Below are 27,569 nucleotides of genomic sequence, written 5' to 3' on the forward strand. Positions count from 1 at the left end.
AGGCTTGGTCAGTGCTGTATTGAGCAGTCCCTAAAAGGCAGTGCTCAAATGCATATATAATGCAAACATAATGTTAAGCCAAAAATAGTTGTCAGATTGAACTTTCAATATCCTGTCTTGGGAGAAATGACTCTGCTCATTAGAGTCGGCATGACATTGTTAGTATAAGGTACAAAGCCTTTGCAAAAGACCAGTTGTGTGAAAAAACCTTCAAGAAAGTAACAAGTTGCGCTTTCCTGCATTGTTCCTAATGATATGTGTTTGGTTTTTTTGTTCTGAGCAATTAATTAAAACTGCGAAATGCAATTCCACCCCAAGGCTGGATAGTTAAGCTGAACTCTCTCTGCTCTCTCTGGGATCTGGGCCCATGGCATGTTCTGAAATACATTAGCATTAGTCTGTTATTGCAACAGTGTGTTGATATCCATTTTTGCTGCTGGGAAGCTGAACTTTATGGTAATTATACTGGCAAAATTCAAGCCATTAATTATGAGTGAACTTAATATTTACAAATCCTCCCTTAATATAAATATCAAGGGCTTCTGCAGTGCACCCTCCCTCCCCAGAATTTTGTCTTCAATTTATTTTAATCCTGCCCTTCCTCCTCAAGGGAACTCAAGGTGACATGTAGTTTGACCGTGCTTTGTTTATATGCCACTCACACCATAGTGTAAGAAAATGTTGGGGGTCAACTTTTATATGTTTGCTAAATCTTAATAGCTAGGTTTTATGGGCAATAAATTACATTTATATATTTGAAATATTTCATCAAAACAGATTCCAGATCAGTATACAACAATAAAGATTGAGGTGGAGAATTTTGTGTTTTGTCTATGGATGGTTTTGTATATATGTGCTGTTTTTAAAACTGATGACCAGGAAACCCTGTAACCAATAATTAGAAATTGCTGGTAGTAAATACTTTATCCCAGTTGCTTCCTTCCCTTCCTCAAAGGACTGTTTGTGTGGCATTTTCCTATTTTATCAGCATGGTAGCCCAGTGAAGCAGATGAGTGTATGTCAGGCCTGAGGTCACCCAAAAAAATTCATGGTAGAATAGGGATTTGATTCTACCCAGATTTCCCCATTCAGATACAAACCTTTTGCCAACAACAGGGGTCATCAAACTTTTTCAGCAGGGGGCCAGTCTACTGTCCCTCAGACCTTGTGGTGGGCCGGACTATATTTTGGGTGGAAAAATATGAATGAATTCCTATGCCCCACAACCCAGAGATGCATTTTAAATAAAAGCACACATTCTACTCATGTAAAAACACACTGATTCCTGGACTGTCCGCAGGCCGGATTTAGAAGGTGATTGGGCCGGATCCGGCCCCCAGGCCTTAGTTTGTCTACCCATGGCCAGCAACATCACATAGATTACCCTTTTTTGAGCTGTCAAAGTGTGTTTCATATGTTGCCTCAGTAATTCTTAGAACCGACCCTGTAAGGTAGGTCTGTACCATTAACTCCTTATTACTGATAGGAATTTTGGCAGGCAAGGGTGGGGAACATATATTGAAAGTTCTCATATAACATATTTGCATACTTTTGCTAAAGAAAGATAGGCATAAGTATTGCTCTGTCTTAAAAACTCAACCTGGTAGCTCTCTGACCTGACTATAACAAAAGGCGCTTGGGTTTGTCATTATGAGATGCTTCTTTGAATTTGAAATCTGGCTGTCTCTTTTCCTTTATTTTTCTGTTGTACAGTTGAAGGTGTTCTTTTTCTTCTTAAGGATTATAGATTGCATACTTTAGGCTTGCTATATTAGTTGAGAGCTGAAATGAAATTTCTTTTCCCATCATCACAAGGCCCTTTCAGTTAGGAGGCAAAATAGCTGTTATATAGAAAAAACACTTCTTACTGTTTGAAGTGGTGGAAAGAGGCCAATTATAGACCACGGGAAGAGCATCTTATAATACCCAACCTAGCAGGCGGGAGACAAGCTCCAGTGCTTACCTTCATTTGTGGCTGCTGTCAGTGCATTGCAGTTCCTATGGTATGCATTGGATCTGTCAGAGGATGGATCGAGGGAAAGGATCCAGGTCATTTAGAATATGTACATTGCTACATTTCCCCCCATGTTAAAAGTGCTGAGATTTCATTAACACTGTTGATTTGCACAAAATTTAAAAAATCCAGTACTTTCCTAAGAAGAGACTTGCTTGCTCAGGCCAAAGTTCCATCTAGTCCATCATCCTGTTCTTACAATGGCCAACCAAATACCTATGGGAAGCCAGCAGGCATGACCAAAGTGCAACAGTTCTTTTCCCACCTGTGATTCCCAGAAACTGGCATTCAAAGGTATGCTGCCTCCAGCAGAGAACAAAGTACATAGCCATTGGTAGTCATCATTACAGTGGTACCTCGGGTTAAGAACTTAATTCGTTCTGGAGGTCCATTCTTAACCTGAAACTGTTCTTAACCTGAGATACCACTTTAGCTAATGGGGCCTCCCACTGCCGCCATGCCACCGCCACGCAATTTCTGTTCTCATCCTGAAGCAAAGTTCTTAACCCGAGGTACTATTTATAGGTTAGCAGAGTCTGTAACCTAAAGCGTCTGTAACCTGAAGCATCTGTAACCCAAGGTACCACTGTATTTAATCCTTTTTAAAGCCATCCAAGTTGCTAGCTATCTCTAAATTTTGGGGGAGCAAATTCCATAGTTTTAACAGTGCACTTTTGCCTGTCCTGAATTTTCCAACATTCAGCTTCACTGGATGGTTTCCATCTAGTGTTATGAAAGAAGTAGAAAAACTTTCCACCCACTTTTTCTACAGTATGCATAATCTTATACGCCTCTATCATGTCCCTTACTCATCTTTTGTTCTAAACTAAAGAGCTCCAAATGTTGTAACATTTCCTCATAGGGAAGTTGTGCCAACCCCTTGATCATTTTTGTTGCCCTGTTTTGAACTGCTTCCATCTCTGTGATATCCTTTTTCAAGTGAGGTGGTCAGACCTGTACATTTGTAGGATTTGTTCTGAACTAATTGAAGTGTTGAATAAAGACTCGGGTCCTTTGGGGGCCAGTGCCCTATAGCTCCCCCTCCCTACTTTGGAAGTGTGTGTCTAAATGTCTCCAGCTCAGCTGGTTGTCTTCCACAGCTCTTCTTGGCACTCTCCCATCTGTCAAGTAATAGATGGGTAAGGAGGAGCCTGTCAAGAAATGGCCTTGCTTAGACATGGTAAGATCTTACGCTCAGCAGGCATAAAAAGAAAATTCCCAAAACATCTTCTGTAGTGGAATGACCTTTTTAAAAAAACATGAAAAGCATGCTTGACTACATCTTTTTGGAACATCTTAATTAATGAGACTAAAATTTACAATATATCAGAAAATGTATTGGGAAAGCTCCTTTTGTTCCTGAAACAATCTCACAAGCGCACTGACCACTTCACACATTGCATTCATTGGTGTTCTTACAAGATCTTAGGTACATACATGTAAAGTGGGGATGTGGTCCCATCTTGGATGTTGTACAGTGTTAAAGGTAAAGGTACCCCTGACCGTTAGGTCCAGTCGCGGACAGCTCTGGGGTTGCGACACTCATCTCACTCTATAGGCCGAGGGAGCTGGCGTTTGTCCACAGACAGCTTCCGGGTCATGTGGCCAGCATGACTAAGCTGCTTCTGGTGAACCAGAGCAGTGCACGGAAACACCATTTACCTTCCTGCCTATTTATCTACTTGCACTTTGACGTGCTTTCAAACTGCTAGGTGGGCAGGAGCTGGGACCGAGCAACGGGAGCTCACCCCGTCGTGGGGATTCGAACCACCAATGTTTCGATTGGCAAGCCCTAGGCTCTGTGGTTTAGACCACAGCGCCACCCGTACAGTGTTAGGATGGAGCTATAGACAGCTGTCAAGAGGGGAGCCAGGAAGAGTTGCACCAAGATGGCCTGACACCAAGCAAGGAAAATTTGGCCAAAATTTGGTTTATCCCCATGCCTGAGAATACCTCACTTCCATGAAGAGGCTCCAAGTTGCATTTCTGTTATATGGGATAAGCACACACATTTTGGTATGTTATTTTCTCTAACATATGCATTTTATAGCACATACACAGACACACCCAGTATATGCATTTTATTTCGTTGGAAAGCTGCACTGCAATATATAGTTAAGTGCAATTTTTGAAGGAAAACTGTGTTTTGGTTCTCATATTGTTTTGGAAAGTGCAAATTAGATTTTGCCTTTAAATGCAAACTGAAATGAATTTCTTCCTCATCCCCACTCATCACTGAGTGACCATAAAATGGAAGATGACCGCTGTTGAAAGCAAATATATCTGCATCTCTAGCAATTTTATCAAGGAGCAGAGAAACTGGATGTCTTATGCAACATCCCATTGTACTCTCGATTTGAGCTTTCTCCCCACCTTTTTTTGGTTATAGAAAAGAAAAGATGTGAAACAACCCCTGTGCTTCACTTACAAAGGACGTCTGTAGTTATTCATTCTCTTGCTGTATGTCCATTCTTTCTGCAACAGCACAGATGCTCCCAAACTGAGCTGCTCGTTGCTGCTGTTTCTTTATCTTTGTCCAAAACTAAATCTGCAAGAAGCTCTTGGTTCTGTTTTCCAAATCAGAAAAACCCCAAATTAGTTAAGGAGGACAACAATGAACTACTTCGGCGTTATTGCTTTATGCAAGATGTCGCCTTTGCTTTTGCAGTGTGTCGGGGGGTGGAAGGAGTTCATGGCATGTTTCTCTCAGGTCTTTTTTTTTAATCATGATGTTTTTACTTTTGAAAGAGGTGGTTTTCACATTAGTTTTATGGACGGCAAAAATGAAAAGGGGGGGGGGAGAAAAGTTATAGTCCCTCCAAGGAGGGGAAGATGATGGAAAACCCTCTTCCTTTCTGCTTTGAAGACAAGGGTTAGGGGTGTTTTGTTTTTGTTTTTTAGTATGCAGTGGACAAAAAATGTGGAGTGGGAAAACATGGTTTGCAGTTGGAAAGCTAATAACATGCATTCTGAACAGTGGTGTGAAATTAGACATGTTAAGTGTATGTGTTTATTAAGCGCGTAAATGACAGGCAATGTCAGGGATAACATGTACACCAAGGATCGGCAAATTTTTTTAGCAGCGGGCCGGTCCACTGTCCCTCAGACCTTGTGGCGGGCCAGAGAAGCGGCACCAGGTGGGGGGAGCTGGAAGAAGAGGCGAGGGGGGCAAGTAGTCCTCCCCAGCCCTCGGTCCCAGCCGCTGCACTTACCTTCCCAGGGGCTGCCGCAGCAGCAGCACCACTGCTGCTGCTGCTGCTTCTCATGGGTAGGCAGAGCGAGCTTGTCTGCTCCACTCTCTGGCCCACAGGAGCACCAGGGCAGCGACGGCAACAGGAGGAAGAGGCCAAGCGATGACAGCTCTGCCGGCAACAGGAGGAAGAGGCTGAGCAGCAGCAGTTCTGCCAGCGATAGGAGGAAGAGTCCGAGCGGCGATGGGTTGAAGAAGCCGAGTGGCGGTGGCTCTACCAGTCAAACGCCGCACCTGGTTTACCTCAGCGCGGCACGGGGACATCTCTGCCAATCAAACACCGCTGAGGTAAACCAGGTGCGGCGTTTGAGTGGCAGAGCCGCTGGTGATCCGCCTCTTCCGTCACCATCACCAGGAGTCTTGGCTTTGCGGCAGGTTCCAGCTTCGTGGCATGGGCCGGATTTAGGACCCAGTTGCGCCTGATCCGGCCCAGGAGCCATAGTTTGCCGACCCCTGATGTACACAAATTATACAAGGGTAGAATGATTTCAGTTTGCACACTTTAGACAAACTGCCCCAACCATACTAAAACATCATACTCCTTTTAAGACCAGGACCTCATCTTCCTAATCTCTAGGCAGGTAATGCTTCATCACATCCTTGTAAATACAGCAACCCTGCAACTTATGTGCTTTATGTTGCAGGCTTACTATACTCTTAAAAGTGCTCCTTTTTCTTTCTCCTCCTCCTCCTCCTTCCCCCATTCTTCTTCTTCTTCTTCTTCTTCTTCTTCTTCTTCTTCGGTACCTGCTAGTTTCTGAACTGAGAGAATTTCATAAATTAATCATTATTTATATAGTAGATAATAGCTGCTTGCTCCTATGCAGAAACCACCACTGACACAGGGTGAAAAGCAAGGAGAAAGCTTGCTTGAGACTGCCGTTTCTAATCACAGGACCTAAAGCTATGTTCCCTCCACTGTTCTCCTCGGTCAAGATGTAAAAAGAGATAAATTGGCTTAATTTTTGAATCTTTTCCCTTCAACTTTGGGGGGACTTCTTCGCTGTTGTATCCTTCCTTTGCTTGCAGTGTGATTCAATGCTGGCAGTATTAATAACACCTGCTAATAGCATCTCTGTGAGATTGTGTACATGTTAATTGTTTTAAAATGTTTTTCCTCCTTTGCTCATCAACATTAATTTTACACTTTGCTCCCCTGATTTCTAATTAGCAGTTGTTTCACAACACCATGGTCCTAGTAAACAGTAAGCAACAATTTTTGCGAGTGCTTCCTTTCTGTTAATCAATTTAATATTCATAAGATATATCTTTTAATTATAATATTCATAATTGTTCCCATCTCATAGCTGTTCTCCAATTGTCATTCTCCCCTGTGTCTGATGTTGCAAGTCAGGCCATATGTTCTTATACTTCCACACCAACTTTCTTCTTTATGATGTTAAACTACAAAAAGAAAGCTATGGTGTACTGTAAGACAAATCCAATACACATTTTGCAGAGGTAAACTTGCATTCAGCAGAGCTTATTCCCAGGTAGGTTTGTCCATAGGACAATAGCTTTACAGCCCGTTCCTTTGCAGGTTTACTCAAAAGTAAATCCTATCCAGTTCGGTGCCACTTACTTTTAAGTTTGTATATATAGCATTGTAGCCTTAGATTCTGACAGCACAATTTGAAAGATGAATAATAGAATTGTAGAGTTGGAAGGGGTCCCAAGGGCCCTGTAGTCCAACCCCCGAAAGGAAGGAATCTCCACTCAAGCATCCCTGGCAAATGGCCATCCAACTTAGCTTAATTCTCACTTTGTTCATTAGAGTTTACTTCCTAGTAAGTGTGTTTTGAGACTGCAGCTTTAGTATTACATAACCTCAAACTGTTTAGCAGAGAAAACTGAATGTGATTAGTAGCTTTCCTTTAGCCTGGCCTTTTCTCTAGCAGACTGATGTCGCCATGATGTCTTTACTTCAGTTGTTCCTTCCAGTAATTAGTAATGGTACTACTAGTATCCACAACTGCCGCATGAAAGGAGGCTGAGTTTTAAACACATTTTCTTAAATGTTATTCACTTATGTCTTAAACTCATCAAGTTTTGATTTACGATCATATTCTAGGGTAGCTTCATTGTACTGTCGTTTCTGTAATCTCCACAGAGGGTTCCGTCAAGGCTTGATCACTATTATTTCCCCCCTTGATCTGCCTGCCTGTGTGCATTTCATGCTGAGAAAGATGTTCTCCTTGTCCTGTGCTCCCTTGGTAATGCTCAAGGGATATAGAACACTCCATATTTTAAAAGGGCATTCTGTCCACTTGTTGGCTGCTTAGTCCAGTCAAAATGCAGAGACTGTAATCTCAGGCTAGTTATACTGGAATAGCATGTCCTGGCTGTAGCAATGAAGCATTCTATCTCTTGCTAAATGTGTCCATTCACATGCCATTTTATTTTTCTCTGTGAAACTATGAACACTTGCCAAGGGAAAACAGTTTTCTTTACGATGTCACTTTCCAGTCGCCTCCAAGGTGCCTTGCAACTAAGAATGAGGTTAAATTCAATTCAGTTTTCATCTAAAGGTGAACGTATTTAAATGTACACTTCCCAAAACAATACAAGAACCGAAATGTAGTCATTCTTTGCACTTCTCCAAATATTGCAATGCAGTTCTCCAGCCAAGTAATGTATACAAAAACACATATATTCAGAGTAAAGTGTGCATGTGTCTGTGTATATATTTGTGAATATAACATACAAAAGTGCACTATATTAGGGGAAATTGCTTTTGAAAAACATGTATATTAGGGGGAAATAAATTCACACAAAAATTCTGATGAACACAACACATACGCAGGAAGCTGCCTTATCCCAAACCAAATAACTCTTTCACTTTGTGCGGTATTGTCCACATTGACTGGCCGTGGTTCTCCAAGGTTTCAGGCAGGAGTCTTTTCCAGCCTTATGCAGAGGTACCAGATAATGGAACCTGGGACTTTTTGCATGGAAAGCCTGTGTTCTGCCACTGAGCTATGGACATATCCAAAAAAACATTATGGTTCCTTGAGAGTCATTCAAGGAACATAGGAAATTATATTGTCAGACATATTGGCACATCTAGCTCAGTACTACCCAAACAGACTGTCAGTGGGTCTCCAGAGTTTCAGACAGCAGATGGAATAGATCAGTTGGTAGAGCATGAGACTCTTAATCTCAGAGTTGTGGATTCGAACCCCACATTTGGCAAAAGATTCCTGCATTGCAGGAGGTTGGACTAGGTGACCCCTGTGGTCCCTTCCAACTCTACAATTGATTCCTCCCATGCCCTATCTGGAAATGATAAGGATTGAACCTGGGACCTTTTGTATGCAAAGCATGTGATCTTATCCCTGAGCTTAAGCCACCCTACTACAGTGGCTATCTGTTGTTTTGTGCATCTGGAAAAAAGTTTTAAAATCGCACTCCATGTTGTGTATTAAAAGTGCAATATGCATTATTTAATAATAGTTTCTGTGGCTGCTTGAAATGCCAGTTTGTCTGAAACTTGCCACCTCTTCGCAGTGTAATATGAACTGCACTTATAAATACTTTTGTTTGTGTTCAAGGAGTTTTGCAAGACAACCTGGTGTAGGAAAAGTCCTGTTGTTTGTAAATGCAGAGCTGGTATCTGCTTCTTCCTTCTGGCCACAAAATAGATTTCTCTCCCTGCATTCAGCTCATTTCCTTCTTGTGTGCTTGTAGTGCTTTCTAAGAATCCTTGGGTATTTTACGTGAAATGATTGAGTACATTAGAGCAGACTCCGAGCGGCAGGGGTTGGGGGGGAGTCGGGCATTTCCTGTCATTGCAGTCTACATTTCTTCCTTGGCCAAATCACTTGCTGAAATTGAATGAGGCACTGAGGCTTTTGGATGCCATATGTGCAACCAGGTTTGACCGCTTGCGATGAGTAATGGCCTGTGTTCATTGCTTTGACTAATAGCAAAGAAAAGTTGGCTTTGAAGTTTAGACTTGCCGGAGTTGGAGGAGAGCTGCTCCTCAGGACACAAGGTCTAGACTTGGGTATATTCAAGATCTAGCAGCTAGAGGCTGCAACTTTAATAGCTTAAAGATGCGCCTGATTTAACTGGAAGCATTTTTGAATATATATAATTTTTAAAATACAAATACTTATAAAAGCTGCAGAATGCAGTCGTTCCCCTTTCTTATACACAGAAGGGGATGAGAGACTGTGACTGGCCTGAGGTCCCTAGTGAGCTTCATAGTTGGTCTTCTATGTCCTCATCTGACACTCCAACCACTGTATCACCACCGGCTTCTCTTCTAAGATGCTGCTTGCTCAAGCCAATGTGGCATCCTCTGAAAATAAAAAGTACACATTCGGCTTCAGTAGTCTTGCTTTTACACCTATCCAAATTTAGTTGAAGGATTAGTTAGCTAGAATTCATATGATTCATTGATTCAATTATTTAATCAGATTGTAGCCATATTAAAGAATATATAAGGAAAGCCCTGCTGGACCAGAATAAAGGTTCATCTAGTCTAACATCCTCTTTCCACAGTGACTAATTAAAAGCCTCTAGGAACTCTCAAGCAGGGAATGAAGGCAACATTCCTTCCTTGCTGTTGCCTCTTATCTGTTGGTATTCAAGGTGACTTGCGTGGCTATATCCCTCCCTCCAGATGATGAGACACATGAGACATTGTATCTAGCCAAAATAGACCTTCTCTCCTCCATGATTTGTCTAATCACTTTTCCAAGCAAGCTTGTATAAGGCAGCATTCAGATGATGACGCCTCAACACTTGCAGCCCCTTTGCAGTGCACAGGCAATCAATAACAGGAAGTCCTTGTCCTGTTCTGGCCATAAGAAGGAGCCCATGGGACAAGGCAGAAAGGTGGTCACAGCATTGTCCTACTGAGTTGGAGCTGAACTGAGCCCTCGTGCTCCAATTCATGTCTCCTAGACTCCTCCCCCATTTTGGAGAAGTAGGCTCTTAAAGGGCAAACCCTTTAGCCTAAAGCCAGGCGCTTCTCCTGTGTTCTATGGCATTCCATCTGGTGTGCTCCCCATGCTGTTGGGCTGGGTGAGGTGCTGCAGGGAGGCACTCAATCCTTCAGGTGCTGCAGGGAGGTATCTGTGGGAGTCCTGGCTCCAGTTATATATGGATCCTGGAGCTGTGGGGTCTCATTCAGTGGACTTCTACCTGATCGGTAGTCTGATTGCCGACATCAGGCTGAGAGCCTGGAGCTCAGTCTGGCTCCTTTTCAGCTGGGTGTCCAGGTCACTGCTGAACTCCTGAATCATCCTCTGAGGCCTCATTGTGTGCCTCCTCCCACGAGAGAGTGGTGGCAACAGGAGAACGGGCCTTTTCTGCAGTGGCTCCTCGTTGTGGAATGCTGTCCCCAGGGATGTTCAGCTGGCGCCTTCATTATGCACCTTTAGGTGCCAGGTGAAAACATGTGTCTCTAACCGGCCTTGACTGATTGACATTTAATGCCCTTTTAAATGTGTTGTGTAAGGGGGGGGTTATTGAGTTATTTTTGTTTTTATTATGTATTTTGTGTTTTTTATATTGTGATTTTATATTGTGAACTGCCCTGAGATCTACAGGTATAGGGCAGTATAACACATTTAATAATAGTAGTAGTAGTAGTAGGTAGTAGTAGTACAGTAATAGTTTATGGCCGCTAACCCATAGTTTCTTATTTCATCCAAGCTGTGAAATGATTGTCCAGCTGCAGAAACAGGCAGGACCTGAAACCAAACTTCAGACTGTGATTAAGATTGTGGCTTGTTCCAAAGCTGGTAACTATCAGTTTCCCAATTTGGACCTAGCTAAGAATCCTCCATCTCCATCTTTGCCTTGCTTCTTACATTCCTCCACCATTACCCCTTTTGCAGAATTTAGATTGTAGCTTCCCTGAGACAAGATCCATGTTCTTTTATAGAACAGCCATACAAAGTTGATTGTTATATAAGACATTGCTAATGATATTGTTAACTATTAAAAAGGAGCTAATGAGAAGAAGGCCACTGACCTAAGGGCTGCTGTCTGGGGCGGGAAGGGAGCTAAGAGGAGCTCTCAAGCATCCAATCAACATTTGGTCGTAATCCCCTTAATTTTAATGAAAACTGCTGTTTAGCTGGCAGCTTTAATGGCTGCTAAGTCAGAAAAACATTTTAACACTGGACCTTTGTTAACCTTCTTAATGGCTCCCAGTTCTGTGAAGGCCTTTAAGCTGTTGGTGCATAAATATTGAACTACACTCCATTTGTTATGCAAATCACTTTGCCAAAGCAGCTCAGCTTGCCTGCCATTCAATGAATAGTTAATGAGAGGCTCAAACTTGGGACTATTTCTTGTGGTTTTTGTCTTTCAGGAAATAAGAACAGAAGCAATTGCCAGACTCTGGAGATAAATGAGACTGAAAAGGTGATGAGAGTTGCCATCAAAGACATTTTGGTAAGGATGGTGGTCTTTTTTTAAAAAAATGTTTTATTCTGTGGCTTTATTATGAATTGGTTATTTTATTCAGTACTATCTTACTCTGTTTTCAAGTTCTTTTATTATTATTATTCCTGAAACTTCTTTAGATTCTGTGTGCCACAGATCAAACCTATGGCAAATGTGTGGCTTGAGAGTGTTTTGGAGCAGGGAAGGATGCTTCAGCCTTTCCGTACCTGCTTCTTCCAGTTCACCTCCTTCCTGCAGCTTCCCCTTTAAAATGTTTTTAAATCTGCTAGAGTCTGTTACCTGAGTTTGTAGTACGTGTGTTAGACCCCATAATCTTTGCAACATCCCTGGAAATCTATAGGCATAGAATAATACTAGCCTTTTACAGGTATTGACCTTTGGCTAATGACAATAGGTTGCCTAAAGCCACCTAGTGGACTATGCAATGTATAACTAGGAAGAGAGGCCCTATTTCATTACTATAACTTGAAATACATTGTAATTAAAATTTGATATGTACATCAGAAGAGCCCTGCTGGATCAGTCAGACCCACCTAGTCCGCATCCAGTTCTCACGAGGTCCACAGGTGACTGTGGGAAACCTGCAAACTGGCACCTGAGCCGCAAACGCACTGATCTCCCTCTCTCTCTTAGCTCTGTTCTCACCAGCCCCACACACCCCCGCCCCACACCATAAGCACAGTTTCATCAAGAAACCACCTCATGCCCCATTTTTCAGAAACAAGCCCTGGGAAGAGGGATGGCTGGTAAACCACTCTGGGTTATTATAAGCTCTGTGCGGATAATGGGTCTCCAATCAAATCTCAGCACTCTTAACAACTATAGTACCTCAGGATTCTTAGGGAAGCCGTAACTGCTTAAAGGTGATGATACTGCTTCAAATGTGTAATGCACAGGGCCCTGCTTTCATGCTACCTGAACTAGTGAGTCCAATCAATAGTAGCCATACTGCTAGAACAATCCCAATTGGCTTAAATGTCAAAATATCTCCTTCTTTGCCAATTAAATAATTCTGAAAGAGCAAGGTTTTCAAGGTCATCGGTACTTTTGATTCTGTGCAGCACATTTCTGTAAATCCTTTCTCCCCTTCCCTCCCGTTTTCTTGATTTCCTTTCATCCTTTTGATTACATTTGGGTTGTGTGGGAGAAATGGCTATAAGTGAGGCTTTTTTAAAAGCCCAAGCGATCTGCATGTTCTCTTACAAGCAGCATTCTTCTGAAGGATTTTGTCCTAAGCAGCTGTAAACGTTGGCAGAGGCTAAAACCTGCAAGCACATGTTCCTCTGCTTTTGTGTTTGCAACACAGCACTCCCCAGAGCTGATCTATACTATTTTCCTTCTCAGGTATCCACCAGGAGCTCTTGCTTCCTTGTATGTTTGGTAGAAAGCACTTTATTAATCTGATGCAGGGTGCACAAACCCTCACACAAAGAGATCACTTGACAATGATGCCATTTAATGTAAAAGTAATTATAAAATTGCCTTAAGCATTTTGTGATAGTACTGGGGTACAACTATGCAGAGGTGAGATCAGGTTCCCTACAGGTCTAGTTAAACAAAAAATAAAGCTGAATGGTTAGTACTAACTGCTATATTTTAGCTGCTGCATCAGTATAAAGTAGCTAGTGCATTGTTAAAAGGGGAGTTTTTCCCATGTTGGGATCATTTAGGACCCAATACCTTGGATGTGTATCATCAACAATTTGCCATGCTCACTTTAATGAGGGTCTAATTGATCCCAGTGGCCTCCACTTCAGATTAAAAATGCATGCAGAGAATATGGAGTTTGAGACAAAACCGTCAAGCCTGTTTATGGTACATAAGCATGAATTAGTACAGATAACAGAAAGAACTTGGGTCTGGGTATTCTCTTTGATTATAGAAGTCCTGGCTGCACGCAGGTTCTGAATCTTGGTGTTTACTAATTGGCCAGGTTTTAGGGATGGAGCAGGGGTGAGGAACCTCCCAGATGTTGCTGGCCTCCAACTCCCACTAACCCAGCCAGCATAGCAATGTTGCCGAAATGATGGGTTGTCATCCAAAAACATCAGGAGGGCCACAAGTCCCCCATCCATGGTGCAAAGACTCCAAACCAGGTGTCAGCCTGCACGTGGAAACAGACATCAAGAGAGTCGCAAGCAGACAAGGGCCCAGTACGAAACAGGTGCATGGAGGTAGCCAGATGATTCTGGGGAAGCTCACAAGAAGGGATGATGGTTATAGCCCCCCCTATTAATTGCCTCCAGTATACTGCCTCTGAACATATATGAAGGTTTTTTTTTTTTTTTTGCTATCATTGCTAATATGCTTAGAACCAAATAGCTGTGGAATGTTATTTGTGTGCAGTTCAAAGCAAGCAGAAGTGGACTCTGCCTTCCTCCTAAATGGGGCTGGTCCTGCTCTGAAATATTCCACATCCAAGTCTGGCATGGTCCTTTGAATCATCCTGGCTATCACTTCTAGATTCTTAAGGCATTAGTGCACTAGCCTAAACTTTTCTCAAAATTACTCATCCTTACCCTAGTAAGTTCTTGTCCTGTTTTTGGGTTGTAGCTGTCTCTCTCTCTCACTCACTCACACACACACACACACAACATACACAACCCAAAAACCCTCCAGCATTCCTTGGAAAAAGTCAGAAGAGCAGATGCAAACATTTCCAGTAGCTTGGAATAGAGCATCTGCATCCTGCAAAGCTCCCCCTCCTCATGACAAGAAAAATGAGAACAAATGCAGAATAAACTGTGCAAACTGTTCCTGTTCTCATTGTTTATATGCCCTTATATTGGTGCAGAACGTGTGCTGCTTTGGTGTATAATTTTTATTTATAATTGTTTTACATTTTAATCCCACCTATCCTTCAAGCATCTGCTTTGCATGCAGAAGATCCCAAGTAGGACTGGGAATGTCCCCTGCCTGTAAACCCGGAGAGCCACTGCCAATCAGTGTAGACATTATTGGGCCAGAATGACCAATGGTCTGACTCAGTATAAGGTAGCTTCCTAGGTGATATGCATGTTTTTCACCCCCACCCCTACCTCACTGCTGTATTTCATGTTCACAACAATTCTATGAGGTAGGTGAAGAGAAGGAGACTAGCGGTGACTTAACCAGTGAGCTTAGTGGCTGAGTGGAGATTTGAACACGGATCTCCCTGGTCCTAATCCAATGGCTCTTTAGCACACACAGCCATAAATATAACCATCAGAAAATGTGGCCAGAACAGAGCTAGGAACTAAAAATGTCACCTGATGATTCCGCCAGCAACTGTCACTCATCTTTGCAGTATCTCTTTTAGGAGCAGGTCCAGAAAACCAAAGACATGCTGAGCAATGTGGCATCAGATGAAACCAGTTTGGAGGCCAAGATTGAAAAGAGGAAATTGGAGCTGGAAAGAAACCGCAAGCGGCTACAGACTCTTCAGAGCGTTCGGTAACTACTGGCGTACTGTTTGTCCCATGAGAAATGAATATGCAGAGTGCTAATGTGCATGCTTAATGCCTAGTGCAGTGGAGAGTGAAGAGCCTGCAATGAGCCTAAGAAACTCTTGTCCAAGAATGCTAAGTATTGAGGGCCCAAACACACAAGCAGAGGCTCTTACTAGTAAGTAAGAAACAGATATTTATTCAGGCAAACAGTGGAACAGGGTCAGCAGCAGACACAGGGTGCAAGAGTCACGATTCAGGAGCAGGGCGAGAAGTTCAGAAGCGACAAAGGTGTCTGGCAAGTTTCCATGTCCTTCCCCAAGTTTTTAAGACGATGCGTGGTGCACTCACTCTCAAGACTCTCTTGCCTTGTAGGAATGTTGGCATTGCAAATGGGCATTCAAGTGATGGGTTCTGCTCCCATGTGGTTCTAGGTGACAAGACTGCACCCTGCTGTTCAGGCTCTTGTTCAGTCACTGCTGCCTCCTGTTTGCTTCCTTCCCTTTGCTGATCAGAGCTTTTTCCATCTTCCACTGAGGCTCTCTGCTCTAAGGGAAGGTCAGTGGGAAAGCCAGCATCCTGCTCCCACATTCACAGTGGCTTATGTTTGGGCAGAAGGGGGAGATCTACTCCAGCCCAGTTTTCCTCATTCAGTCCTCCCCTCTGTTTCCTCCTGTTGCTCCTGCATTAGAGCCTGCCAATCTAAGGTCATTCCTGACAGCACTCTCGGCAGTAGAATACTTGCCACCTGCTAATGCACACTCTGTAATTGCAATTATGTAATTATCCATTTTTCCAGTCATTTGACTTTTTGAAAATGGCTTAACATTTTCCTACTCTGAGCATTAGTTGATAATTGAGTTTTAAAAAATGATTTGTTTTAAAATGCACAAAAACAAAGTTGTTAAAATGAGATTGAATATGTGACATTTGACTCTTTGTTTTTAAAAGAAATGGGTTCATATTGGAGAGGTCAATCTGTCGTGACCATATAGCCGATTTTAGTTTTTAAAAAATTGTGATCCTGCATGGCATATCCCAGATGCATATATAAGAGTGAAAAAACATTAAGAATGGGGGGGGTGGTGGTGGTGGTTGTTGTTGTTTGCTTGCTGCCTTTTTTCTGGGACTTTGAGTATTTGGGTGTTTTTGTTTTTTTGACTGTGACTTCATCAAATGCAGCTGCAGATACAAGGGCTAGATACTTAAAAAAACAAAATGAAAGGTTTCTAATGTATCATAGTCAAGGATCTGTGGAACTTTATGCAGGCCAATAAGATCTTCCTGTCAGACTTCTTTGAACATGGTTCACTAAAGGACAATTGAGCCAGTTTCTCCTTTAAAAGTTAGAATGTTAGAATGCATGTTAGAATACTGTACCTTGAAGATTGCCTCCTCTCATACCATCCTGCCTATTTCCAAAGAACAGAAGGAGAGAACCTTTCCTTGGCCCACTTAGGATGGAATCACAGTTGGGTGAGACAAGAGAGCAGGCCTATTTAGTGGCTGTACTCAGATTCTCTCACTGTCCCCCTCTCCTGCTTTGACTAGATTTATTAGCTTTACATACATGCCACAACCCAGATGTTAGCTAGCCAAGAATCTACAGAAGGAAGGGTGATACTGTTCCAATTCTGCCAGATTATCATTCTGGCTGCAGTTAACAAATAAGCTATCATTTCTAAATCTTCTTCTGATATGCTGCCCTTTAGATAAGGAAATAATTACCTTTGGATCTCTTGGGACATCATAACCAAGATTTTTTTTATTTCTGCTAATACTAGATTCAAAAATATCTGATTTTTGTATATTACCACATAATGTGGAATATATTTGCCTCAAGCGTTTTACATATCCAACAGTCATCTGTAGTCTGGGTATTTTTGTTCAATCTCACTGGAGTCATATATCAATGAATTTATAATATATTAAAAATTCTTTAAAGTGAAGCAAGAAATCTTTTCCCCCAAATCCATACTCATTTATCTTCTAGAATTATTATTAACATGTTTTGCTGCCAGTTAACTAGATATTTATGTCCAGGTGGTTCAATATCAATTAAGAGTTTTTATATCTTACTTAGGACTCCCTTGACATAGTTTTCAGGTGTAATTCGGACCTCAAATTTTGTTGGCTCTCTTAATGAATCATGAATCCATAATAATGGATTAACTGTATTTCTAACTTGGAAGATATTGGAAAAAGAGTAGTTGAGCATATTCTAGAATTGGTTTAACCTGATAGAATGTTTTAAATTTCCCAGAAAATATTTGGGAGCTGGGTGGGAGGTAAGGTAGTGCTTGAAATCCTCAGTTCATAGACACCAAAAAAACTCACAGATTCCCCATGTTCCTTTTTTTCTTGTATCCCCATCAGCCCAGCTTTTATGGATGAATATGAGAAGATTGAGGAGGAACTGCAGAAACAATATAGCTATTACCTGGAAAAATTCCGTAACCTTACATATCTGGAACAGCAGCTGGATGACCAGCACCGAATGGAGCAGGAGAGATTTGAGGTGAGGGTTCTCAAATATTACATGAACTCGTTTTTTCTTTATTTCTACCACACATGCTTCTGTATGCATTTCTGCTGTTTTGTCTGTATTTATCCTCAAGTGTGCACCAACCCAGGTTCCAATACAGAATTTTTCTAAACTTGGAGCTTGCTTTCTTGTTTTCTGTCACTATCTGGGGGGCTTGACCCATTCGCTTATGGTAGAATACGACTGCTGTTACCCATCTGCCCAGGGCTCTTTTTGAAAGGAGGTATACAAAGACCAGAAAAATAAAACATAATTATAAATAAATAAATTTAAAACTCTGGGTGAAGACGGATGTAATTTTAAAAAGTGACTAGGTTCTTCAGTCATGCGCTGAGCACAGTTTCCTCCAGCCTTTGTAATTTGCATGAAAGGTATACATGGCAGTGCTTTGGATACTAGTTGAGTCATCTTGCTTCCTTGCCTTGAGTCTGCCCAGTATGGTCTGCCACATGTATTTTGATTGACTTGTCTGTCATTTATTTGTTTTATTTTAATAACTTCAAACATTATAATGGGTAAATGACTTTTGTATGCATGAGCCAATAGGCACTGTTCACAGGTAGATCTTCCCCATTCAAGGTCTGCAACATTGAAAACGTGCCCATTGACAGGTGGTGTTGTTTTTAATAAGTGTGTCATAACAGAAGAAGAACTATGGACTTCAAAAATCCTTGCCCTGTCTCACCCTGCTTTCTGAACCACTGCAGATTTATGATTTAGTGCTGTACCCAATGGGAGATCAAGGCACAGTTCTAAAAGGGCTGTTTCTCTCTTCCTTCCTCTTCTTCCTGACTGTCCTTTCATCATGTTTGCCAGCAAACTAAAACTCTGGTTGGTTTACTGCATATACAAAAGGCAATTTGGTGTCAGATTAGCCCTGCCCCTTTGGAATATGTGCCACTTGCTGGGAGTCAAAGAAAAATATGACTTGAAATCATAAATAATTGAATTTCAATCTTTGCAACACCCACTCACCTAAACAATCAGATGTCTCTTTGATTGATTTTGGTATACTGACTTGCCTTTGTTCCAATTAATAAGACTTTTGCAATTATTGTGCAGAGGAAATTGTATGCTTTGTGCCCCCCTTTTCAGAATTTCACTCAACAGCATGCTAAGACAGTGGCAATGGCTGTGTGGTTAGGTTAATCTGCTTCCCTGGGTTCTTTGGGTATTGAGGAATGAGCTGGTGGACAATGAATATTTATCAAGTGAAACTGTGTTCCAGCCTAAAGAGCATCGTTGAGTAATGGGCCTGTAATCTCTGGAACACTTGGCAGATGCAGTGGCATGTGTTCTCTGCTGTTGTTTCACAACTAATGACATCGGATAGGTTGCGTTTCAATTGGAAAAGTGATTTAAAGACTAAAGAAAGGTTTTCACATTTTAATTAATGCAGCAATGTGGATTCCATGCAGCAGTCTCTTAAAACTCACCCCCTCTCCCCCACATCCCCAAAAGATGGAAGGCCTACAAGTCTATGTAATATAGCAGATCTTTTTCCTCAAGACTCCTGCTCTCATACAAGCACTAGCATAGTCCTTGGAGGGAAATATGCATGTCTAACCCAGGGGTCCCCAAACTAAGGCCCAGGGGCCGGATGCAGCCCAATCACCTTCTAAATGTGGCCCAGAGATGGTCCGGGAATCAGCGTGTTTTTACATGAGTAGAATGTGTCCTTTTATTTAAAATTCATCTCTGGCTTATTTGTGGGGCCTGCCTGGTGTTTTTACATGAGTAGAATGTGCTTTTATTTAAAATGCATCTCTGGGTTATTTGTGGGGCATAGGAATTAGTTCATATTTTTTTCAAAATATAGTCCAGCCCACCACAAGGTCTGAGGGACAGTGGACTGGCCCATGGCTGAAAATGTTTTCTGACCCCTGGTCTAACCACATTGTTGTGTTGTTGTTGTTGTTGTTGTTGTTGTTGTTGTTGTAAAGAAAAACAAGAATAAAAACAACCTAAAATACAACAAAGGACGTGGGTGGTGCTGTGGTCTAAACCACTGAGCCTCTTGGGTTTGACAGTCAGAAGGTTGGCGGTTCGAATCCCCGCAACGGGGTGAGCTCCCATTGCTCAGTCCCAGATCCTGCCCACCTAGCAGTTCGAAAACATGCCAAAAAGTGCAAGTAGATAAATAGGTACCGCTCTGGCGGGAAGGTAAACAGTGTTTCCATGCGCTGCACTGGTTTCAGTGTTCTGTTGCGCCAGAAGCGGCTTAGTCATGCTGGCCACGTGACCCGGAAAACTGTCTGTGGACAAACGCCTGCTCCCTCAGCCTATAAAGCGAGATGAGCGCCGCAACCCCAGAGTCGTCTGCAACTCGACTTAACTATCAGAGGTCCTTTACCTTTTTACCTCAATATGCATAAAAGTGCAAATCCAACTCGGTGCCACTCCACTAAAAATATGCAGAGAATTAAACTCCAAAGGCCTGGCTGAATAAAAGCAGATAGTGAAGGAGCCTGGCGTGCCTCCCTGGGGAGAGCATTTCACAACTGGGGAGCTCACTATTCTGACGTCCCATTCTCTTTTTGCTATCCTCCTCACCTCTCTTGGAGAGGACAAACAGAGAAGGGCATCAGCTGAAGAACACAGGGTAGTGCTGTGCTACCGCATCCCTTGAGAGGAAGTGGCAACCTAGCTTGCCCAGTAGTGGTAAGCCTCTCTCTAATAGCTAACTTGGGCCATGAAGCCAAAATGGAGGCAATGAAAACTGTTGAATGTTACAGTTTAAGGTTCATTACTGTTCCACAGAAATATCTCTTTAAAAGAAAGAAGGAAATAAACTGACCTAGTTTTGCAGCTGGGGGCAGTACAGCAGGTGATGTTAAGTTTGTATTGATTTAAGGCGTATCAGCAATCAGAGATACAGTGGTACCCCGCAAGACGAATGCCTCGCTAGACGAAAAACTCGCAAAACGAAAGGGTTTTGCGAGTTTTTAGTTGACTCGCAAGACGAATTCGTCTATGCCTGTTTTTCGCAAGACGAATTCGTCTGGCGAGGTACCACTGTAAGCTGGCTTACCTTTTCGCTCTGGTCGGAGGGGTGATGTCCGCGTCCGCCATTTGGATCGACTGTGCATGCGCAGTCGATCCAAAATGGCAGAGGCGGACAACATCCCTCCCGACCGCAGCGAAAAGGTAAGCTCCGCTGCCGGTCGGGAGGGGGCCGTGGCATCATGCCCGATGTCGGGCATCATCCCACGGCCCTCTCCCTCCTTCCCGGAGCCGCGGAGCTGCGTTTTAAGACTGCAGCGATCGCTGCAGTCTTAAAACACAGCACCGCGGAGCTCCGGTGCCGGTCGGGAGGGGGCCGTGGCATCATGCCCGATGTCGGGCATCATCCCACGGCCCTCTCCCTCCTTCCCGGAGCCCCGCCGCTGCGTTTTAAGACTGCAACGATCGCTGCAGTCTTAAAACACAGCACCGCGGAGCTCGGTGCCGGTCGGAGGGGGCCGTGGCATCATGCCCGATGTCGGGCATCATCCCACGGCCCTCTCCTCCTTCCCGGAGCCCCGCCGCTGCGTTTTAAGACTGCAACGATCGCTGCAGTCTTAAAACACAGCACCGCGGAGCTCCGGTGCCGGTCGGGAGGGGGCCGTGGGATCGTGCCCAATGTCGGGCATCATCCCACGGCCCTCTCCCTCCTTCCCGGAGCCCCGCCGCTGCGTTTTAAGACTGCAACGATCGTTGCAGTCTTAAAACTCGGCGGCGCGGAGCTCCGGTGCCGGTCGGGAGGGGGCCGTGGGATCGTGCCCAATGTCGGGCATCATCCCACGGCCCACTCCCTCCTTCCCGGAGGCGGAGCTGCGTTTTAAGACTGCAGCGATCGCTGCAGTCTTAAAACACAGCCGCGGAGCTCCGGTGCCGGTCGGGAGGGGGCCGTGGGATCGTGCCCAATGTCGGGCATCATCCCACGGCCCTCTCCCTCCTTCCCGGAGCCCCGCAGCTGCGTTTTAAGACTGCAACGATCGTTGCAGTCTTAAAACTCGCGGCGCGGAGCTCCGGTGCCGGTCGGGAGGGGGCCGTGGCATCATGCCCGATGTCGGGCATGATGCCACGGCCCCCTCCCTCCCTCCCGGAGCCGCGGAGCTGCGTTTTAAGACTGCAGCGATCGCTGCAGTCTTAAAAACAGCACCGCGGAGCTCCGGTGCCGGTGGGGAGGGGGCCGTGGCATCATGCCCGATGTCGGGCATCATCCCACGGCCCTCTCCTCCTTCCCGGAGCCCCGCCGCTGCGTTTTAAGACTGCAACGATCGCTGCAGTCTTAAAACACAGCACCGCGGAGCTCCGGTGCCGGTCGGGAGGGGGCCGTGGCATCATGCCCGATGTCGGGCATCATCCCACGGCCCTCTCCCTCCTTCCCGGAGCCCCGCGCTGTGTTTTAAGACTGCAACGATCGCTGCAGTCTTAAAACACAGCACCGCGGAGCTCCGGTGCCGGTCGGGAGGGGGCCGTGGCATCATGCCCGATGTCGGGCATCATCCCACGGCCCTCCCTCCTTCCCGGAGCCCCGCCGCTGCGTTTTAAGACTGCAACGATCGCTGCAGTCTTAAAACACAGCACCGCGGAGCTCCGGTGCCGGTCGGGAGGGGGCCGTGGCATCATGCCCGATGTCGGGCATCATCCCACGGCCCTCTCCCTCCTTCCCGGAGCCCGCCGCTGCGTTTTAAGACTGCAACGATCGCTGCAGTCTTAAAACACAGCACCGCGGAGCTCCGGTGCCGGTCGGGAGGGGCCGTGGGATCGTGCCCAATGTCGGGCATCATCCCACGGCCCTCTCCTCCTTCCCGGAGCCGCGGAGCTGCGTTTTAAGACTGCAGCGATCGCTGCAGTCTTAAAACTGGCGGCGCGGAGCTCCGGTGCCGGTGGGGAGGGGGCCGTGGCATCATGCCCGATGTCGGGCATGATGCCACGGCCCCCTCCCTCCCTCCCGGAGCCGCGGAGCTGCGTTTTAAGACTGCAGCGATCGCTGCAGTCTTAAAACACAGCACCGCGGAGCTCCGGTGCCGGTGGGGAGGGGGCCGTGGCATCATGCCCGATGTCGGGCATCATCCCACGGCCCTCTCCCTCCCTCCCGGAGCCGCGGAGCTGCGTTTTAAGACTGCAGCGATCGCTGCAGTCTTAAAACACAGCACCGCGGAGCTCCGGTGCCGGTGGGGAGGGGGCCGTGGCATCGTGCCCGATGTCGGGCATCATCCCACGGCCCTCTCCCTCCTTCCCGGAGCCCCGCCGCTGCGTTTTAAGACTGCAACGATCGCTGCAGTCTTAAAACACAGCACCGCGGAGCTCCGGTGCCGGTCGGGAGGGGGCCGTGGCATCATGCCCGATGTCGGGCATCATCCCACGGCCCTCTCCCTCCTTCCCGGAGCCCCGCCGCTGTGTTTTAAGACTGCAACGATCGCTGCAGTCTTAAAACACAGCACCGCGGAGCTCCGGTGCCGGTCGGGAGGGGGCCGTGGCATCATGCCCGATGTCGGGCATCATCCCACGGCCCTCTCCCTCCTTCCCGGAGCCCCGCCGCTGCGTTTTAAGACTGCAACGATCGCTGCAGTCTTAAAACACAGCACCGCGGAGCTCCGGTGCCGGTCGGGAGGGGGCCGTGGCATCATGCCCGATGTCGGGCATCATCCCACGGCCCTCTCCCTCCTTCCCGGAGCCCCGCCGCTGTGTTTTAAGACTGCAACGATCGCTGCAGTCTTAAAACACAGCACCGCGGAGCTCCGGTGCCGGTCGGGAGGGGGCCGTGGCATCATGCCCGATGTCGGGCATCATCCCACGGCCCTCTCCCTCCTTCCCGGAGCCCCGCCGCTGTGTTTTAAGACTGCAACGATCGCTGCAGTCTTAAAACACAGCACCGCGGAGCTCCGGTGCCGGTTGGGAGGGGGCCGTGGGATCGTGCCCAATGTCGGGCATCATCCCACGGCCCTCTCCCTCCTTCCCGGAGCCGCGGAGCTGCGTTTTAAGACTGCAGCGATCGCTGCAGTCTTAAAACTCGGCGGCGCGGAGCTCCGGTGCCGGTGGGGAGGGGGCCGTGGCATCATGCCCGATGTCGGGCATGATGCCACGGCCCCCTCCCTCCCTCCCGGAACCGCGGAGCTGCGTTTTAAGACTGCAGCGATCGCTGCAGTCTTAAAACACAGCACCGCGGAGCTCCGGTGCCGGTGGGGAGGGGGCCGTGGCATCATGCCCAATGTCGGGCATGATGCCACGCCCCCTCCCTCCCTCCCGGAGCCGCGGAGCTGCGTTTTAAGACTGCAGCGATCGCTGCAGTCTTAAAACACAGCACCGCGGAGCTCCGGTGCCGGTGGGGGGGGCCGTGGCATCATGCCCGATGTCGGGCATCATCCCACGGCCCTCTCCCTCCTTCCCGGAGCCCCGCCGCTGCGTTTTAAGACTGCAACGATCGCTGCAGTCTTAAAACACAGCACCGCGGAGCTCCGGTGCCGGTCGGGAGGGGGCCGTGGCATCATGCCCGATGTCGGGCATCATCCCACGGCCCTCTCCCTCCTTCCCGGAGCCCCGCCGCTGTGTTTTAAGACTGCAACGATCGCTGCAGTCTTAAAACACAGCACCGCGGAGCTCCGGTGCCGGTCGGGAGGGGGCCGTGGCATCATGCCCGATGTCGGGCATGATGCCACGGCCCCCTCCCTCCCTCCCGGAGCCGCGGAGCTGCGTTTTAAGACTGAAGCGAGCGAACAGCAGCGCTGCTGTTCGCTCACTGCAGTCTTAAAACGCGGCTTGGCTTGGCTCCGGTGCCGGTCGGGAGGGGCCCCCGGACTTTTTTCCCATAGGAACGCATTAATTAAATTTTAATGCGTTCCTATGGGAAAAGGTGCCTCGCAAGACGAAATTTCCGCAAGACGAAGAGTCTTGCGGAACGAATTAATTTCGTCTTGCGAGGCACCACTGTAGTATATAAGGAGGTCTGTGAACCTCTCTCAGCACCCTGGGTGGTGGGTCACTGGATGGGTCATGTCTCTGTAATGTTCTTATAGCTAATGTAATTTCTGTTATTTTTCCTTTTATTAAATCCACTCCTAGTTATGCTTTACAGTCTCCTCAACCTTTTCTTGCGCAGTTGCTCAGCTTAAATATGCCAACAAGAGGGTAGTATCTGCATGCTTGGGTGAAGCAAGAAGTAGGTAGAAGTACAAAAAGAAAATACCTCATGAAACCTCAAAAAAGCAGTCAAAGGGAGACTGCGGATGCCCAGTAGCTTCAGGGTGTTGAACATCAACTGTAAAAGAAAATCGGAATAATAAGGAATGCCCTGCTTTGGAGGGAGTAAGTGGCTGCAAACCTGATTAGGAGCACTCCCGCTAGGAGGGGGAATACACCGACATTCCCCAGATCCCACTTGGTTCTCTAAATCTCCATTTCTGGTCGTGAGGTGGGGGCAGGACACAGGATTTGCAAGGGGGAGGCTCTTGTGCCTTTCTGTGGGTTTCCCATAAGCATCTGGCTGACCACTTTTGGAAAAAGGCTGCTGAGCCAGAAGACCTTGTGCTCTGGTCCAGCAGGACTCTTCTTATGCTCCTGGGGACAACAGAGGCCCAGAAATGCCAATCATCTCCCGCATTTCCCTGAAGGCCCCTGACCATCTGCGATGCACGCCGAGCGCTGCCATCCTTCTTCAAGGAGGCAGCAGGAGCTGTAATTTAAATTTCCATGTCGTGCAATCAATCCTGAAATGATTAACTCTCCTTTGTGACGCTTCTATTGAGAAGAATTCATTACAATTAAATTCTTGTGTACAAACTGTTCCTGCAGAAGCTTGGCTTGGGAAACAGCTTGCGTGTGCTGCCTATTGGTATCTGAGTTACCATTCATTATGCAATCGTGACATATCTTAACTGCTGAGAAGAGTTTAAATCCCAGCTCGTCATTATAGTCTGCTAGTGAAGCATTCTGATATCAAAGCACCAGCTGGCCTACGGTCAAGTTAGCCAAGACAGAGGAGGGGAAACAAAAACTTGTTAAGCCATGCTACGCTCGCAATTATTTTTTTATTGTGTTTGATTTTTGAGTGCTTTTATAAAGGTGGCCTCTTTCAGTCCTTTGTAAGGCTAACTGATGCTGTAGATGTGAGCAGCCACCAGCGCTGTCCCCTTAACACCATGTGAAGAGCTTCATTTACTACGAACCATGAAATTTGGGGTCCCCTCCAAAGCCCTGCTTTCAGTATAAACTACAGACGTACACCGGAAGTCAACCAGAATCCGTTCGACTTCCGAAAAGTTCGGAAACCAAGGCACAGCTTCCGATTGCGCGGGTGCGCCTTAAACAATAGTGGAATATGCAAGAGTAAAATATGGTAAAATGTTTATTTATAAGGCTCTGAGAGGCCCCAGCTGCTCTAGTAATTTCTTCCTCTGACATAATTTGATAAACTATGTACACTGATCATGGCATTTACACCACGGACTCATCCACATATTTACATAAAGACCATGCATGGAAACCAACACACCAAAAAAATACAATAGAACTGTAATACGCCAGGAGAGTAGCAAATGAGCTTTTATTGAATCATTACAATTTGTACTTTCCCTCAGTCCAGAGAGAGAAGTAAGCAAATAAATATGAGAGCAGTTGAGGCAATTTCTATTACAATAAAGGCACGGTTGACTTAATTGGAGATGTCCCAGATTGGTGGTTTTTCTTTTTGGCCATTGAAAAGGGGGTACTCACTGTTTGAAGAGTACGCTGTCAATACACCATGGTCTCTTGACAGGCCTTTCTTTTCTTTTGCTCAATGTTGTCACTTTGTTTCTTCCTTCCTTAATCTCCTTCCCAGCCATAATTTTGAATTTCAGTCTCTTTGCTATTGAATGTGCATTGTACTCAAGTGTGAAGATTTTGAGCTCCTGTCAGTAGGAAATTGGCATTTTCCCCTGGACATTGTGCTTATCTGGAAGCTGTTAGGACAAGATACCAGGCAGGATTAATGTCTCCTGCTCCGGAACTGCTGACATAGAGAAGAGACTGTTGAAACTTGAAGTTCCTTTTGATAGCATGCAACACGGTCAAGGACTCTTCTTGCGCCATTGTGCCCAGGACCTTAGGGAATGAAAGGCTGCAAGGAACACATAGGTTTAGAGCTGAGATGGGAACCTGTGGTCTTCCAGAAGTTGCTGTAATAAAACTCCCAGCATTCCTGCTGGGATAACATGCTGGCTGGGGTTGGCAGGCGTTGGAGTCCAACAGTACTTGGAGGGTCACAGAGCTTCTGGCTCACCTTTATTTCTGAATATAGCCTTGTGAAGATACCAAAGGCATACATCTTTGTTGCTGGGATTCAAGAAGCCTATGCCCATCCCTTCTTTCCGGTTACTGTGCTCTGCCTAGCTCAGGATCTCAGCATTGATTACAGTTTTCATCACAATATTTTAAGCAGTGTGTGTACCCCCTCCTTAGAATGGGCAGACATTGTGGCTTACGTAACATGAAAGGGTGGGGGATCCAGTATACAGCATTGACAAAGATTATTAAGAATGAGGAATATAGATGCAGGTTAGACGAAAAAGTAATGCTTTATTTAAGAGCATAAGAAAAACCCCTGCTGGATCAGACCAAAAAGACCACCTAGGTCAGCATCCTGTTCTCAAAGTGGCCAGCCAGATGCCTATGGGAAGCTTGAAAACAGGGCAATTGGTATCAGATGCTCACTGGGTCAGCATTTTCATAATGAAACTGAAAATTCAGTTCAAAGCTGGAGAAGTGGGATTTTCTGCCCATCTTTCCCTCTTATCTACCACCGCCTCGCAGAAACTACCATGAGAGATACGGTGAGATTTGTCGTCATTGGGGTGGCAATGTTCTGGGACTGAAGTCAGTGGCTCACGTTACTAAACTTGAAAAAGCAAATGCTAAGGAACTGGCCACTAAACTTGGACAGATGTA

At 45.7% G+C, this 27,569-nt stretch overlaps 1 protein-coding gene across 1 annotated transcript in view; it reads left to right on the forward strand.

The window, feature by feature from the left end:
• The window catches only part of CLUAP1 (clusterin associated protein 1), a 59,701-nt gene that overhangs the window by 14,103 nt on the left and 18,029 nt on the right, over nucleotides 1–27,569 (forward strand). Inside the window, 4 exon segments of the mRNA XM_033167029.1 lie at nucleotides 11,593–11,617; nucleotides 11,620–11,675; nucleotides 14,986–15,119; nucleotides 17,489–17,630. Of these exon segments, the coding sequence (XP_033022920.1) occupies nucleotides 11,593–11,617; nucleotides 11,620–11,675; nucleotides 14,986–15,119; nucleotides 17,489–17,630 (357 nt within the window).

The sequence above is a fragment of the Lacerta agilis genome, chromosome 13 (genome assembly GCF_009819535.1).
Source record: "Lacerta agilis isolate rLacAgi1 chromosome 13, rLacAgi1.pri, whole genome shotgun sequence".
In the NCBI taxonomy this organism is placed as follows: Eukaryota; Metazoa; Chordata; class Lepidosauria; order Squamata; family Lacertidae; genus Lacerta; species Lacerta agilis.